General features: G+C 39.0%; 1 protein-coding gene across 4 annotated transcripts; it reads right to left on the reverse strand.

Annotated features, from left to right (window-relative positions):
• Positions 1-1,555: 1,555 nt before the first annotated feature.
• LOC139867160 (transcription initiation factor TFIID subunit 4b-like) lies at positions 1,556-15,539 on the reverse strand. Of its 4 annotated transcripts, XM_071855493.1 has the most exons (13): positions 15,364-15,539; positions 15,061-15,265; positions 14,059-14,487; positions 13,816-13,896; positions 12,991-13,477; positions 4,795-4,904; positions 4,230-4,336; positions 4,055-4,142; positions 3,838-3,980; positions 3,534-3,590; positions 2,911-3,415; positions 2,769-2,816; positions 1,558-2,424 (listed from the first exon to the last, which is right to left on the reverse strand). In XM_071855493.1, exons 6-10 carry the CDS (start codon positions 4,846-4,848, stop codon positions 3,584-3,586), a joined length of 399 nt encoding a protein of 132 aa, XP_071711594.1. In that variant the 5' UTR covers positions 4,849-4,904; positions 12,991-13,477; positions 13,816-13,896; positions 14,059-14,487; positions 15,061-15,265; positions 15,364-15,539; the 3' UTR covers positions 1,558-2,424; positions 2,769-2,816; positions 2,911-3,415; positions 3,534-3,583. The 4 variants fall into 4 exon arrangements, with proteins under 4 accessions (XP_071711592.1, XP_071711593.1, XP_071711591.1 ...); XM_071855491.1 differs by lacking the exons at positions 12,991-13,477; positions 13,816-13,896; positions 14,059-14,487; positions 15,061-15,265; positions 15,364-15,539 and having other exon boundaries at positions 1,556-2,420; positions 4,795-8,024; XM_071855492.1 differs by lacking the exons at positions 12,991-13,477; positions 13,816-13,896; positions 14,059-14,487; positions 15,061-15,265; positions 15,364-15,539 and having other exon boundaries at positions 1,557-2,424; positions 2,911-3,005; positions 4,795-8,024.
• Between the last annotated feature and the right edge of the window lie 245 nt (positions 15,540-15,784).

The following is a 15,784-nucleotide window of genomic DNA, read 5'->3' on the forward strand; positions in this document are numbered from 1 at the left end:
CCCAACTATTAAGTAACGCCTGCGCATCCGCAGGAGTTAAAAATTGTGAAACTGGGCGCGGTGGTTGCCAAGGTTGCAACGGTGTAAATGACGAATTCTGCTGAATGCTCTGCGTATGCAGAGGTATTGAAACAGTGGTACTGTAAATAGGTACCTGGCCGCAGCAAACCACATGCGGCCCCGTTGTTCCACCGCTAGTGCCTGCAAAGATGACCCTTGGATCCACTGACGAAAAGTCCAGCCGCGTGGTTGTGACTGGTGAGTTTGCTCTTGGCGGTGTAACCCCGTCTAAATATATCGGCTTGTACCTCTGAAAGGGTTCGCCGGATATAGGTGGAGGGTACATCGTGTACCCCGCCTGAATAGCGGCCCCCGTAGTCATAACCGGTGTCTGTTGACTACCAGACGGTGCGTTCTTGGTGCGTTCTGAACATCTGTTTGGGTATGTTCCGATGATTCCTCGGAAGTCATGATACTGTTAAAGAAAAAATTCAAAAATTTTGTAAATAACGAGTCATACAATTCAAAACCTTAAAAGAAAAAGCAATTAAACAGTCTTGAATTAATTCGACTCTCAATGAAAGCACCACTTGATCATGCATATTTTAACCGTGGGGTTTAATATGACTGCTCAATACATAAAGAGGGGTTTAAGGATCTTAGAACGTGGCTCTCCAGTCCGGCTACCGTGAATAACCCTGGCCGACATGATGATGTCGGCGGGATGGCCAAGTGATTAAGTCCACCTCCGATAACGGTCGTCGATCAAGAGGTCCCAAATAAGGTCGTAGGTACTAGCTTACGAAAGACTAACCTGTTAACCTTGAAAAGATGCCGAATGATGCTTTTGTATCGTAGGTGATGGTTACGTAATATGCTGTGTCCGGTGAATGATGATTAGGGTTTGTATTTATAGGCAAACCCTAATTCTAGAACCGTCCCAGATCATGATAATCTCATCCATAACTGACTCCCCCGAATCACGGATATAATTATGGAAAAGATATTTACTTGACAGCTAAGCAACCACTGTACCGAGAACAAAGGAATCAGATACAATCCGCTTACCGCATAGCGCACACAAGCACACGCCTACGCACACTATTAAGCGCCCGCATGCATATGAGGTGCGCATGCGGGTTGCGGTATCATTAATCTAGTAACTAATAGCATACAAAATGAGATAGTGACAGTACCGGTGGAGTACTAATTGGGAGATGGATCGGGTTTTGAGTGGATCTGATACTTGAATTGGAGGCGGGAGAAGTTGCAGTTTATTTCGATTGGTCCCACCTCCGTTTTCTCACTTTCTACCGTTCTTCAATTTGCTGTACAAAGGCGAAGTGCAGCACAGCTCATCAACGGCGGAGGATTGACGCCGTGCTAATATCGGCACCCTTCATCTGCGGGAACAAACACGGCCGCAACGGCGGACCGATAATAGTGCTCTTACTATTTGATAAATTTCAAATTAGCTCATTTTTTTAATCAAACACCATTATTATAAAATAGAAATAAGATTTCTATGTTTCCTTGAAGTTGTGCAAAGTTGGAAAAAAAACCTATATACACAATCACTCACCTGCAATGTATACATATAACATATAATGGCCCAAACCCTTTCATAAATATTGCTAATAAATAAAAAAATAACACCAGCTAAGACAAATTCGACTTCTTAAAAGAATCTTTCTTGGTGATTAGGGTTATTACTTGCATCCAAGCATATGTTTACAAACCTGTTCTAAATCACATGTCATACAGACGCAGAATTGAAGTGCACTTTTTCATAGAGGCGATAAATTAACGTTGACCTTGACATCTGAATCTCCCTCCCAAGAACAGAGATAACATCCTTGACTGAGATACTACGCGCTATGCTTTTGCTGCTGCTGTTATCACTTGGAACCAAATCTTGATTCCTCAACAGTTTTTAAACTGGACCTGTTACACATCTACTCGTATTTCATAAGAACCTAAACACTAATAGCAACTAATAAATCAGGTCAAAGTTGACTTTTTGTCTGGACATGTTCTATAAACAAAATCCCAAATCCCAAGCCTCATTTATAAATTAGCTGGGAAAAACACCGACTTGTTCGATGGGTGTCAGAAATAGAATAAGAATTGGCGTAGAAACGGGTGCATATAACAATATGATAGAATACTAGCCAGTGGCAACACCAGAACTCGTCTCAGTATCGGCATTATCTTTAGTCACTGTCGGAATTTTCGACAAGCTTAGGCCCAATATCTAAACTGGGCTGTGAAGTAGACGATGTATCAGGCCCGCCTTCACGTTTTTGTCGGCTGCTCAGCCATTATTTGCCATTTTGAGAGCATATCATCTCCTCCTACAGCCGCTCGTGCAGCAAAATTTGCAGCTGTTGTTCGTATCTTATCATCTTCATCTTTGTTTACTACCTTCACATTTATAAGGTATTTTTAGAACATACTTGAAATATTTGACCAAATTACGCGGTTGGTCCCTAAAGTTTGTCAAAAATTTCAGGGGTGACTTTTTTTTTTCATTTTTAATCTGGATGACCTAAATGTTTGCAATGGTTTCAACTGAAACCCCATTAGTAACGGTCATTAGTGTTTTTCTGTAAGTAGGATCATGTGCCGAAAAAACACTGACAAGCGTTAGCAACGGGATGTCAATCTAAACAACTTCAAAAAATTGAAAAGAATGTCACCCGTGCAATTTTTGACAGACTTCAGGACCAACCGCGTAATTTTATGTAAATAATTTTGTCTTATCATACCTTAGATAATTTTCCCCGGCCATCGTCACCATCACCACTACCTTCAGGCTGCATTTACAAATTTACAGAAGTCAAACAAGACAAAAACTATCGGTACATTCTAATTCTAATCCAAACAGGAAAAGTCAAACAAGACTATTGCCTCATCTGCCATTTGGAGTATTTTTGCATCAGCCTGCATCTTCTCCCATTCTTCACGAGCTTTTTGATTCATCGACATGATCTGTTGTCGAACATCTGATGTGATAACGGCAGTGGCGGTACCAGGAATTTTTTTTCACCGGGGGCAAAAAAAAAAAATTAAAACCGTAGCAATTTTTTTGGGCAAAACATGGAGGTTTTGGGACAAAAAATGGAGGTTTTTAGGCAAATTATGGAGGTTTTGGGACAAAATTTGAAGGTTTGTGGGCAAAATTTGAAGGTTTTGGGGTAAAATTTGGAGATTTTTGGGCAAAATTTGGAGGTTTTGGGGCAAAATATTTAAGTCTTTAGGCAAACAAAAAAAATCCACCGGGGACAAAGTCGAAAAATCCAAAAATTTTACACTGAAAATTGCAAATCCACTGGGGGCGGCTGCCCCCGCTTGTCCCTTCATAAAATCGCCCCTGGATAACGGTCCGGTATCTAGGCTTCTCAATGTCGACCCGCTACAAGTTTGTTTAATTACGAGATTAACACATATGGATCTTTAAAATCAGAAGCAGACTCATGTTTTATAAAACGATTTGGATACAAAACTGAAAATATTGAATACGAACAACTTACTTGTTTCGAAAGTCTGATTAGGTTGCTAATCAATCAATGCATTCTTTCCTCTACACACTGGTTACCAAATCGTTTCAAAATAAGTTTATGATTCCATTATAATAAGATCAACTTTGCAAAAATCGCTACTTGGAGTAGTACTCGTTTGGGACTTTTTAAGGAGTACTCGGAAACTCGGAGAGTACTCGGATGTTAACCACGTTTGACTTTGACCAAGTTTAATCCAGTTTTTACTGATTTTCCGAGTAATCCCGAGTTGCAAAAACCGAGTACTCAACAAGAAGATAACTTGAAGCAGACTCACCAGTGACAAGCACTTTTCCACATCTTCTGAAGCGGCGTTTTCTGTAATACTAGCCGTTCTTCTTCTTCTTCTTGAACAACCTTTCGTGAAGCTTCTGAAACTCGGCTATCTTCTTTGGAACTGGAGAATAGTTGTTCTTCCTCCTACAACAACACTAATTAGATCAATTCAGAGTTTTTCATGACATCAGCATCCTTGCAGTTGGAAGAAAGCGTACCTTGAGATTCACACCACTAACAGCAGTTACATCGTTAAGTAGCTCAATACTTTGATCCGAATATGCTCCAGATATTTTTTGCTTCTTACTGATATGAGCAGTAAATAATATTTCATAAAAGAACGACGAACAATTATAGTTGAAGGAAACTTTTTAACAGCAAAAGCCAAACTACCCTAATGAAGAAACCGGTGCTTCGGATGGTTTTTTCTGGCCAACAGTTGACTTTTTGGTAGGAGTCTTTACATTACTTTCAGGCACCAACGAAGTTTTTCCAGCAGCCTTTACGTATTTGAGAGATTAACAATTAACAAAATGAACATAGTCAGAAACTGGTCGATTAAAAAACATAGAATTACTAAAATAGTCCCTGTTGTTTGTTCAAAATTGCGGGCTTGGTCCCTGTGGTTTTTTCCCCGACTAAGTCCATGTGGTAGCGTGGTATGCGAATCTAGCTTATATAGTCGCTCTCACTGACAATCGTTAAAAAGAACGTTAAAATTGGGGTTTATGATTTATTGATGATGAAGATGGAGAGAACTAAATTGACAGATTTACTCTCCTGTGCTGGCACATAACCCAATTTTAACTGGAGCTTTTAATGACTGTCAAGATTTGCATACCACAGGGACTATCTTAGTCGTAAAAAAACCACATGGACCAAACTAGCAATTTTGAACAAACTACATTAACTATTTTAATCATTTTGTCTAAAAAACCACTAAATGTGGTGATATTACCGCATTCTGGCGTTCGAGTTGGGCTGTGATTGACATCGGCTCGGGCTTACTCATAGATGTTGAAAAACCGGGCCGTGAAGGTATATCAAAAGTTTCATCCTTTGAAGACCCTAAAACACCACTAACTTGTTCAAGTTGACCTTGAGAAAATGAAGATGGCCCATGTTGTGTAGAGACCCGAGATTTAAGTTGGTCATTCATCTGATCTGTATGGTCTGGTTTCGCATATGTCATTGATGACACAAGACTTGGGATCTTTATGCGCTGACGGTTGCCAATGGGCTAGATTGACCATTGTAGGACGCATTGGACCTTGTCTCATTTGTAACGATTGTGAAGGCATATTCATATTTGGGCCAGAATTCGGGTGAGAATTGCCATTATTGGAAATATTTTTGAAATCATAAGACACAGTCTAATCGAATTGAGGATAAAAGCTACTAAGATAATGATAGTTTACTGATATCTATCAGCAATTCAACATGCACTTAAACATACCTAAATAATTCAATGGACATGCAACTACACCTAATGGTAACCATTTCTCCCATTTCCAGATTTTAATAATATCAACACCTAATGTAAGTACTACAATGTTTCTCACAAGATGGTCTAGTGGTTAGCATTCTCATGTGGCATGTTCAAACTTTACTTGTTTGTGATAAACCGGTTATATGTGTTTTTAAATACTCAGGCAGATAACCTGAACAAAAAATCTCCTCCGTATCTATTGATCAATCCTTAATTAATAATGTTACTTAATTGCGGATTGAGTGCAATAAGATTATAATGGAGGATGGAATGTTTGATGATTATTTTGGGCCCCGATGATCGTCTTTCACTTTAACTATCAAGTGATCAACCACCCCGACCCGGTCTTGATTGTTAATTGGCATAATTCACCTTTGCGCGATGTAAAAATCCCTTGGGCAAGATCACAAGTGGAAATTACAAAGGCTTGGGCAAAATGGCAGAGAATCAACAACCCCCATAAATGAGAGGCCATGCTCCCTATTTATAGTGTTCGAGATATCCGCGGTCTGCGAATTATCTAACCGTCCGCAGAAACTCAGCGGATTAAACTGCAGTCATTTATTGGCGCGGGAATCCATCCGCTGATCTTATTTTCAGCGAACACTTCATAACTTTGCCTTATAGTTCGCGCAGTTCTGCCCTCGGCCTTTAACAAATAAAATATACATATACAATGCTATGTATATGATCAAGTCTCCCCAGTTTATTATGATACATATCGCAAAGCAGATGTATCGTGATAAACTCTAAAAATGCGCAGTTTTTGCAACCATCATCCGCGCTTAGTTATATTCGCATTTACTTAGTTACCGTTGCAAGACAAAAGTTACCGTTTGAGTTATCACAACGGATAATTAATACAAACGTTTACCACCCTTATTTCCCCTATATATATCGTGATTCTCAATCACTAATTTTTTACTTGCTTTCTCTACCACAATTCGCACTTGTATATATTCGCTATTAACCTTTACAAGTTTTTCAAACACAGCTTTTCCACTTTAGTCAAAAATGAAAATTGACGAAGTCGATCGTAAGGTGGATCCTAAAGCTTTAATTACAAAGTTGTTAACGAGCCCGGAGGCTAAATCGTCGGCATCTACCGAGCATCAAATCAAACAGGAGAAACAGGCTATTCCCATCGTTGATTTAACCTCGAAATCGCCGACATCGCAACCAAGTTCCACAAAACGACCGGTGCAAACACCACCAACATCACAGAGCAAGAAACTCAAACAAAGCACTCCTTCATACGATAATCCGATCACATCGGATTGTGAAGGAGATCAACAAACTGGTATAACGCAACCATCTTTGATTCGAGCCAGTTTTTGTAATATTTATTGTTGCTATTATTCTAATCACATTGTTTTGCAGGAGGCTCGCCTTTCAATCCAGTTTTTCCTAGCCCTGATTCCGCGGCACAAATCACGGAACTGTTCCGCACTCCCCCTGACTCTTATGGGGTGCAGATTGATGGCCTATCAGGATATACTTATGCATCAGCTGGCGCTGCTCTGGATCAGCGCCAACAAATGAAATTAGCGATCCCCGGCGAGCTTCGTCGCGAATTCACTAAACTTTCTGCGCTTGATGCGCACAACAGTTTTATTCAAAACTTCTACATGTGCTTCAACTCGGCGTACGATATGATATGCCGGCAAGAACAATTTTTCAATGTGCTTGGAGCTGAACAGCAGAAGTACAATGCTGAGAGGATCAAAGCTGAAAACAGCGAGAAACGCTGTGTTGATCTTTCTTATGAGCTCACCGCGGCCAAAACCGCGGTAGATGAATTGAAGCTACAGGTGTCTACTGCAGCTGACAAACAAAAGAATTTTGAAACCACAATCTCTTCATTGCAAGAGGAGGTTTCAAAGCTTACTGCAGAGAGAGAGACCGCTCTGGCCGCGGCAGCTTCCGCGAAGCTTGAGTTCACGCAACTCCGCCAACACCTACCAGAGTTTGCTAAAAAGGTTCTTAATTCACGTCCTGTGAATGTTCTGTTTTCCACTTATGCAGCTGCTTTACGACTGCGCGAGAGAGTAGAGTTTCTGGATGAAATTGCTCCACAATGCACCATACCAGATCCTCTGCCTCCCGCCATTGGAGATCGCGTTTGTTCACTTGCAGAAGCACGTGAAGCAGCTGCTACTGCACAAGCAAGCTTAGCGGATATTCCAATCGACAAAGTTACTGCAATAAGTCAACAAGATGATGTTACTTTACAAGACATCTTTGATCTTGACTTGTCTAAGCTAGAATAAAATATTGTAAAAATTAGCGCGCAGCTATCTCTGCGCCGTTATCAATGAAGCTTTATTTTTTCATATTTATTCGTGAGTACTCTTTATTTATATAGCGCTTGTATCAACAATATTCATAACACAAACTTGTCCTTTGCGATTTCCGACATATATTATTGTGCACATAATAAATGCGTACTTTTGCGAAACAATCTGTATGCGTACATGCTTATACGTTATGAATCTTCTAAGTCCGCCGAAACGATCCTTAGGCAATTAATCAGCATTGCGAAGCATCTAAGCATTGGCCAAATCAAATACTTAGGATATAAAATTCCTTTCGCAATAAGTCACAAGCAAAAGTGGGCAATTTCATCACTTTGTTATTTAAACACTGCGAAATACTATAGCATTATGAAACAAACTGTAAAACATTTCATAACTATTCGCATTTCACAAATAAACTTTTCGCATACTTTTACAAGTGATTATTCTTAAGATTTTTACAAGCGTGATCAAGACTTGCAAAAAATTTAAAAACAAGATCACATAATAAGTATTTCAACTGTATGCCTTGTATCTAATTTCGCACTTTGTACATATATCCTTGATAGTTTTCGCAAAGCTATGCATAGTATCGCTTTAATAAAACAGCATGCCACGCATTAGGCAAAGTTCGCCCTTCCACATCCGCGAGCTTATATGATCCTGCTGCATTGATTGCCACAATTTGATAAGGGTCTTCCCAGTTAGGACCCAACTTACCAAGCTTTTTTGCTCTGCTTGCTTCGTTGTTTCGCAGCACCCATTCGCCTATAGCGAAAGACAAAGCACGCACTCTTTTGTTATAATACTTAGCAATTTGCTGCTTATTATTCGCTTCTCTGATAGCAGCCATTAACCTCCGCTCCTCAATGAAATTCAGGTTTTCGCTCAACGCAGCATCATTCGCTTCTTCTTCAAAGTTAACTATTCTATGAGTTGGTACCAGAATTTCTGCGGGGACTACTGCCTCAGAACCATATACCAAGCTAAAAGGTGTTTCCCCCGTGCTTTTCTTAAATGTTGTGCGATGTGCCCATAACACATTGTGTAATTCATCTACCCAGCCAGTTCGCTTTTCGCACAACCTCTTTTTAATACCGCTTACTATATCGCGGTTGGTTACTTCGCATAAACCATTAGCTTGTGGATGCGCCACTGACGTAAACTTTTGTACAATATTTAAATCAGTGCACCATGTCTTAAAAGGATCTTTCGCTATTTGAGCACCATTATCGCTAACCAATTCTCGCGGAATGCCAAATCGGCAAACAATGTATTCCCATACAAAATTTCGCACTTGGACACCAGTAATAGTGCGAACCGCCTTAGCTTCAACCCATTTGGTAAAGTAATCGATTGCGACAATCAGGAATTTAACATTGGCAGGCCCTGCAGGAAATGGCCCTACAATGTCAATAGCCCATTTATTAAACGGCCATGGTGACCTAACAGGAATCATATCATGCCGCGGCATTCTATTCTGCGGAGCATGCCTTTGGCAATTTTTACAGCGTTTAACAATTTTCGCTACATCGCGGTATAGGAATGGCCAAAAGTAATAATTTTCGCGGCGATAGTTTTGTAGCCTGAATGCAATGCACAAGTACCATTATGCACTTCTTCTATAATCATTTCTGCCTCGATTGGGCCAACACAACGCATCATTGGTCCACAATATGATTTACGATATAAGATATCATCTTGAATGATATACATCGGTGCTCACTCTCTTACTAAACGAGCTTCGCGAGTATCATCTGGCAGAATATCACTGCGGATATATTGCAGAATTGGGTCCATCCAGTTTGGTTGTTCTTCTGTAACAGATGCGACCATTAAGTCACTATCTATTGATTTACTTGGTAATTCCTCGACCCATACTTGTTTTTGAAAGTGCGAGAACGTTAAAGCAGCCAATTTGCTCAACGCATCCGCCTTTTTGTTTTGGCTTCTTGGCACTTGTGCGAGTTCGAAATGCTCAAATCGCGCTGCCATTTCTTTCAATAGCTGCAAATATTTCCGCATAGAGGGATCGTGTGCTTCAAAAGATCCATTAAACTGATTCGCTACTAACTGCGAATCTGAAAATACACGCAGCTTAACAATATTCATTTTTCGCGCAATATTTAAGCCTGCAAGCAATGCTTCATATTCGGCCTCATTATTTGTCACTTCAAAAATAAACCGCAATGCGTATGTATGCTCTTCACCACTTGGGCTTGCCAAAACCAAACCCGCACCTGCACCTTCTGCGCACGAAGCGCCATCAGTAAACAAATCCCAAGTTTCACCGAGTACCGGTTTTAGCGCTATTCGCTCATTAATCACCTCCAACTCTCCAGACAGTTCAGCGAGATAATCCGCCATAACCTGACCTTTTTCAGCACTACGCGGAAGGTAAGATATTTGATAAGCACCTAATTCTACTGCCCACAATGCGAGTCTACCAGATATCTCTGGTTTGGTTAAGACTTGCTTAAGTGGCATATTAGTTAATACATGCACTGGATGCCCTTGAAAATATCTTCGTAGCCTTCGCGTTGTTAAAATTAGCGCATACACAAACTTTTCAATCGGCGCATAGTTTATTTCACTTCCCGTAAGAGCTTTACCAACAAAATACACCGGCTTTTGTATTTTATTCCTTTCCGCGATCAAAACTGAACCGAAAGCTTCGTTTACCACTGAGATATAAAGATAAAGAATTTCGCCCTGAACTGGCGCTGTTAGTGTAGGCAAAGTTTTCAACAACTTTTTCATCTCTTGAAACGCGGTTTCTGCTTCACTGGACCAAACAAAATTCTTTTGCTTCAAACATCCTTTGAGTTTTGAAAAATGGCAACTGCCTTTCGGCAGCTTTAGACAAGAAACGCGTTAATGCGGCTAATTTTTCCGTCAAACTTTGCACTTCTTTGACCGTTTTTGGCGCGGTCATATTTTCTATAGCCGCGATCTTTTTCGGATTAGCTTGAATGCCTTGTTCTGTAACAAGATATCCCAAAAATTTTCCTTCAGTTTCGCCAAAGCTACATTTTAGCGGATTAAGCTTCATGTTTATTTTTCGCAGTTTGTCAAATGTTTCGCGCATATCTTCAATGATTCGCTCTTGCGTCGTGCTTTTGATGACTAAATCATCTACATAAGCTTCAAGATTACGCCCTATTTGTTTGTCAAACGCGGTATCAATCAACCGTTGATATGTCGCACCCGCATTGATTAAACCGAAAGGCATCATTATATAGCAATATATGCCTTTGCCCGTATGAAATGCGGTTTTATATGCGTCTTCTTGCGCCATAGGAATCTGATGATAACCTCTTGCCGCGTCCAGAAAACATTTATATGGAAAGGCATGTAAAGATTCCACTTTTAAATCAATTTCTGGAAGCGGATAGTTATCCTTGGGGCACGCTTTATTCAAATCTTTGTAACCAATACACATTCTCCAGGAACCATCAGGTTTTTTCACCAACACTGGATTTGCAATCCATGATTGATATTGAACTTCGCGCAGAATTCCAGCTCTTACCAATTTTGTTACTTCTTCGCATAGCCATTTTACACGATCTGGGGCCATGCCCCTTCGCTTTTGCACTACAGGCTTTAGAGCTGGATTTACATTGAGCCTGTGTTCTGCAATATGACGCGGAACACCAGTCATATCGTTTTCGCACCAAGCAAAGACATCCATGTATTGGACAAGTAATTGCACGATTTGTTTCCTAGTATCCGCACTAACATTGCGTCCTACTTTGATTTTCTGCTCTGGATATGCAGGATTAATTATTTCCATAGTATCCGCATCATCAACAGAGTCCTGCCCGGCGGTTTTTACGTTAACAGCCGCACAAATAGGCACAATGCTCATTGAACATATTGTGGCAACCCCTTTATATGTTGGAAACTTAAACATGCCATGAAGTGTGGACGGGACAATTCCAAATTTACTTATAGCGGTTCTTCCCAGCAGTATGTTATAACGAGATGAGGCTCGCATAACATAAAAATCTAACCGCGCTTGTCGCACCAAAGCCTCATCATTTACATCAGCCAGCTCAACTTTTAATGGCAAAACACCTATAGGTAATGAGGATTCTCCTGCAAAGCCGGTTAACGAAACCGCGGTTGTTTGCAGGTGCGTTTTAATACTTTCTGGCAGTTGAGCGAAACATTGTTCGTAAATAATATCGACGCTACTGCCGTTATCGACATGAACTTTCATGACTGTGATGTCAGCTTCCGCGATTTTGCACGATACCACTATCGGCATTTCAGAGAAATCATCGCTCTGCATTTTCGGGAAACTAATTGGCGCAAATTGCCAATTATGATACATTTTAGCGGACTTTCGCTTTTTTCCTCTTTTTTGGGCATTCGCTCGCACAGCGACCACTATATCACCACCATTTCCAATATTACTCATTATTCTAAGCAATCAAGCAATTCACCGCCGATTTTAAATGTATGCACCTGCAAATCATCACAACAAAAACACGATTGAAATTAAACCGACGAATTAATTGTTTGATGGGACAAAACAAAAAATTTTCAGTTTAATTTGTAAAACGTGTCCCACGGATGGCGCCAATTGATCAATCCTTAATTAATAATGTTACTTAATTGCTGATTGAGTGCAATAAGATTATAATGGAGGATGGAATGTTTGATGATTATTTTGGGCCCCGATGATCGTCTTTCACTTTAACTATCAAGTGATCAACCACCCCGACCCGGTCTTGATTGCTAATTGGCATAATTCACCTTTGCGCGATGTAAAAATCCCTTGGGCAAGATCACAAGTGGAAATTACAGAGGCTTGGGCAAAATGGCAGAACCCACATAAATGAGAGGCCATGCTCCCTATTTATAGTGTTCGAGATATCCGCGGTCATTTATTGGCGCGGGAATCCATCCGCTGATCTTATTTTCAGCGAACACTTCATAACTTTGCCTTATAGTTCGCGCAGTTCTGCCCTCGGCCTTTAACAAATAAAATATACATATACAATGCTATGTATATGATCATCTATATTCAAATATGGAAACTTGTGTAAAGAAAACTAAGCAACAGTTACAGAATTTTGAAATACCACTAAAAGATTTTGTTTTAATGAGAGGTTGATGTTGAGAAGTTGAATTGTTATTGTTATTACTATCCCCTTGAATATCCCTATTTATGGCAGCAGTAAATGCCTCAACATCTTCCCCTGATTTCATTACGTTAAGATAAGATAAATTGAAGCAAACTCGCAAGTGACAAGCACCGGGACATTTTGCCATTGTTAAACAATAGTTACAACACTAAAACTTTATGCTAAGTACATATAATCACGTTAAAGAATAACAAGAAACCAAAGAAAAACTGAATTACCGATTTTAGTCAGTTTTTTTCTGAAGCGGCATTTTCTGCAAAGAGTTGCAAGTAAATTCTAGAATCTTTCATTTTGACGAAGCAATAAGCCTTGAGCTGGGACTCATGAATATTACAACTTGGATAATACACACTTGCTCATGATCCACGAAACTCAAATCGCATTATATGATCCAAAAAACTTGGATTGCCTATGTGCAACAGGTAACCATATCATACCTTATAGTCTTTGAGTGCTATATGAACTTTTGTTGCCAGTGGGTTCCACAACAATGGTCCCATAACCGATGCTGTATATTCATGCGATGGAGAGTCCATCACTCTCAATCGACTTGATTATGTAGCATATATATGCCAACTAAGCATAGGTAATCCGACACGTCACTCTCAACCGACTTGATTCAGGGATAATCACACTCACATCCTCCATGGTAACAAAAAATGGACTCTTCATCGCATGAATATACAGCATCGGTTATGAACATACCTGCATCAGACAATCGAACTATATCAACTTTTATGGATCATATATGGCAAAAAATTGAGTAAGCAGATTAAGAACAAATCAATACACCTATGTATAAGCAAATACATTTGATTTCCTTTTTAATATAAACATTATACTGCTTCCCCTCATATCATAATACTTCGAGAAGCTCTTAAAGTTTATTGAGAAGTGTATAACTGAAGCGCTGTTATTTAAGTTTACAACATTTACTATTTAAAAACATTTATAATATAAGTTAAATAAGTAACTAACACTTAAAGTAAGAAATATACCTAAAGGGACACCAAAAAGCAAAAGAAGAAAGTAGTTTTATTTACCTGCCCTGCCATTTTCAACATATGATCTCCTACAAGAGTTCTCATGTGCTGCACAAACTCATCTTTGTTGATGTTACTGTTCTGTAAATAAAGTAATTATTCAACGTGAGGGTTAACAAAAAAGATACATAACACAAAAAAGACGTAACAAAAACGGGAAGAAAAAAAAAAGAAAAAAAGAAACAGAGTATTGGTGTATTGCACATATAGTTGGCTAAAGGGTCACACAACCCTAACTTATACCCTTAATCGAGCATACAAACCCCCAAGTTGCATAGCCCTGTACTTATCAAGTTGTGGTTCTATAACAGGGAGCAGCAGAGCAAAAGGTCTTTGCTTGCCAGCTGGAAGATTCATCAAACTATTAGCTGCTAGTCTACTTGGCATAGGTTGCTGAGCTGGATTCTTATCGTTAATCTGCATATTCATTGGTTGAGAAACAGAAACATTTTGGGATATGTTTGATTCTAATTGAGTGAGTTATATCACGTGCGTTGTCATTTGGTGGATGCTGACTTTCGGAACGAGATACTTGTCGATTTACTTCCATTTCAGAAGACGTTTGCTCTTGAATTTTTGGCTTAACTTCCTCTTTGGTAGAAAAGCTAGCATTCACTTCACGTTTCGAAACTTGCCACTGTTGAAATTGTAGGCTTGGAGTATGACAAGGTCCTTGAGATAATATACAATATTATTAGAATAAAACAGAATGGAAAAAAAAAAATATATCAGTATACAACCAGGGCCGTCTCAACAATTTAAAGGCCCTAGACGAAAATAAAAATGGGCCCACATATACGTTAAAATTTTTTATTACGCATAAAAATATAATACTTCAATTTATCTATTTATTTATTTACATTGTATTTAACTACTAAAAACAAGGTATTTTAACTTTAAATGACAATTTTTTATTTGATTTAATTAAATATATTGAGAAAAATATTTACATATTGCGAATATTTTATAAAACAAATAAAATACAATCTAAGCTAATTATAAAAACTACTAAGATAAGGCAGAATACTAATATCTATCAACTGTAATCATGCACTTAAACATACCTAATTAACTCAATAGACACGTGGTACAATTACACCTAATGGTAACCAATTCTCCCAATTCTAAATTTTAATCATTTCGAAAACCTAATTTAAAAAGTAAACTGATGGTCTACTGGTGGTTAGCATGTTCAAACCTTTGTACCGTATCTTAGGTAGACAAGAAAAGCGTCAAAAACGGTACCTGAATATATACTCAGGCGGATAACCTGAACATAAAATCTCCTTCGTATCTCTTATCACTAAAAGATTCTGTTTTAATGATAGGTTGAGGTTGAGGTTGAGGTTGAAGTTGAGGAGTTGAATTATTATTGTTGTTATTGTTAATATCTCTATTTAGGGTAGCAGTAAATGCATCAACATCTGCCCCCTGAATGCATTGTTTCATCCTGTAAAAACAAATCACCTAAAATATAATTCAAATTTTCAACATAAATTCAACAATCAAAACCTAATAAACACATAATATATAAATATAGAACCTCACCTTCTTCGAGAAACTTCACGATAGAAGGATCCATAAGATTATTGAGGTGTGTATAATTGAAGATATGCGTGCATATGAATTGACTATAACAATCAGTTGCCAAATTTCGGGTTTAAGATTGAGAGATTCGTTGGCCGGTAAATATTGGGTCCGATCAGTGAAGAACAGCAGGGAGATATGAATCAGAGGTGAATTACACCAAAAGCCCATTTTTAAGAACTTTTTCGTGTGAGAGTAAAAAAAAAAAAAATTTTGACAATTTAAGGGGCTTCATTGCTCCCTTAGACTTGCAAGCACTCTCGCTATCAGTTGGAAAGAAAGGACGCAATGTGCCTCTTGCTCCTTTGCTTCCACCTAGGAGCAAGGTGTCTTGCTCCTTGTTCCTAGGTAGAAAGCAAGAGAGCAAAAAACACCTTGTATT

This window comes from Rutidosis leptorrhynchoides, chromosome 9, assembly GCF_046630445.1.
Source record: "Rutidosis leptorrhynchoides isolate AG116_Rl617_1_P2 chromosome 9, CSIRO_AGI_Rlap_v1, whole genome shotgun sequence".
Classification (NCBI taxonomy): Eukaryota; Viridiplantae; Streptophyta; class Magnoliopsida; order Asterales; family Asteraceae; genus Rutidosis; species Rutidosis leptorrhynchoides.

Excerpts from the sequence above, each read along its gene's own strand:
- LOC139867160 (XM_071855491.1), bottom strand. The coding sequence starts at position 5,028 with ATGACATATGCGAAACCAGACCATACAGATCAGATGAATGACCAACTT. Across the intron at positions 4,337-4,794 it reads AACTCGAACGCCAGAATGCG|GCTGCTGGAAAAACTTCGTT; the intron begins GTAATATCACCA and ends AAATACGTAAAG. Across the intron at positions 4,143-4,229 it reads GCACCGGTTTCTTCATTAGG|TAAGAAGCAAAAAATATCTG; the intron begins GTAGTTTGGCTT and ends TGCTCATATCAG.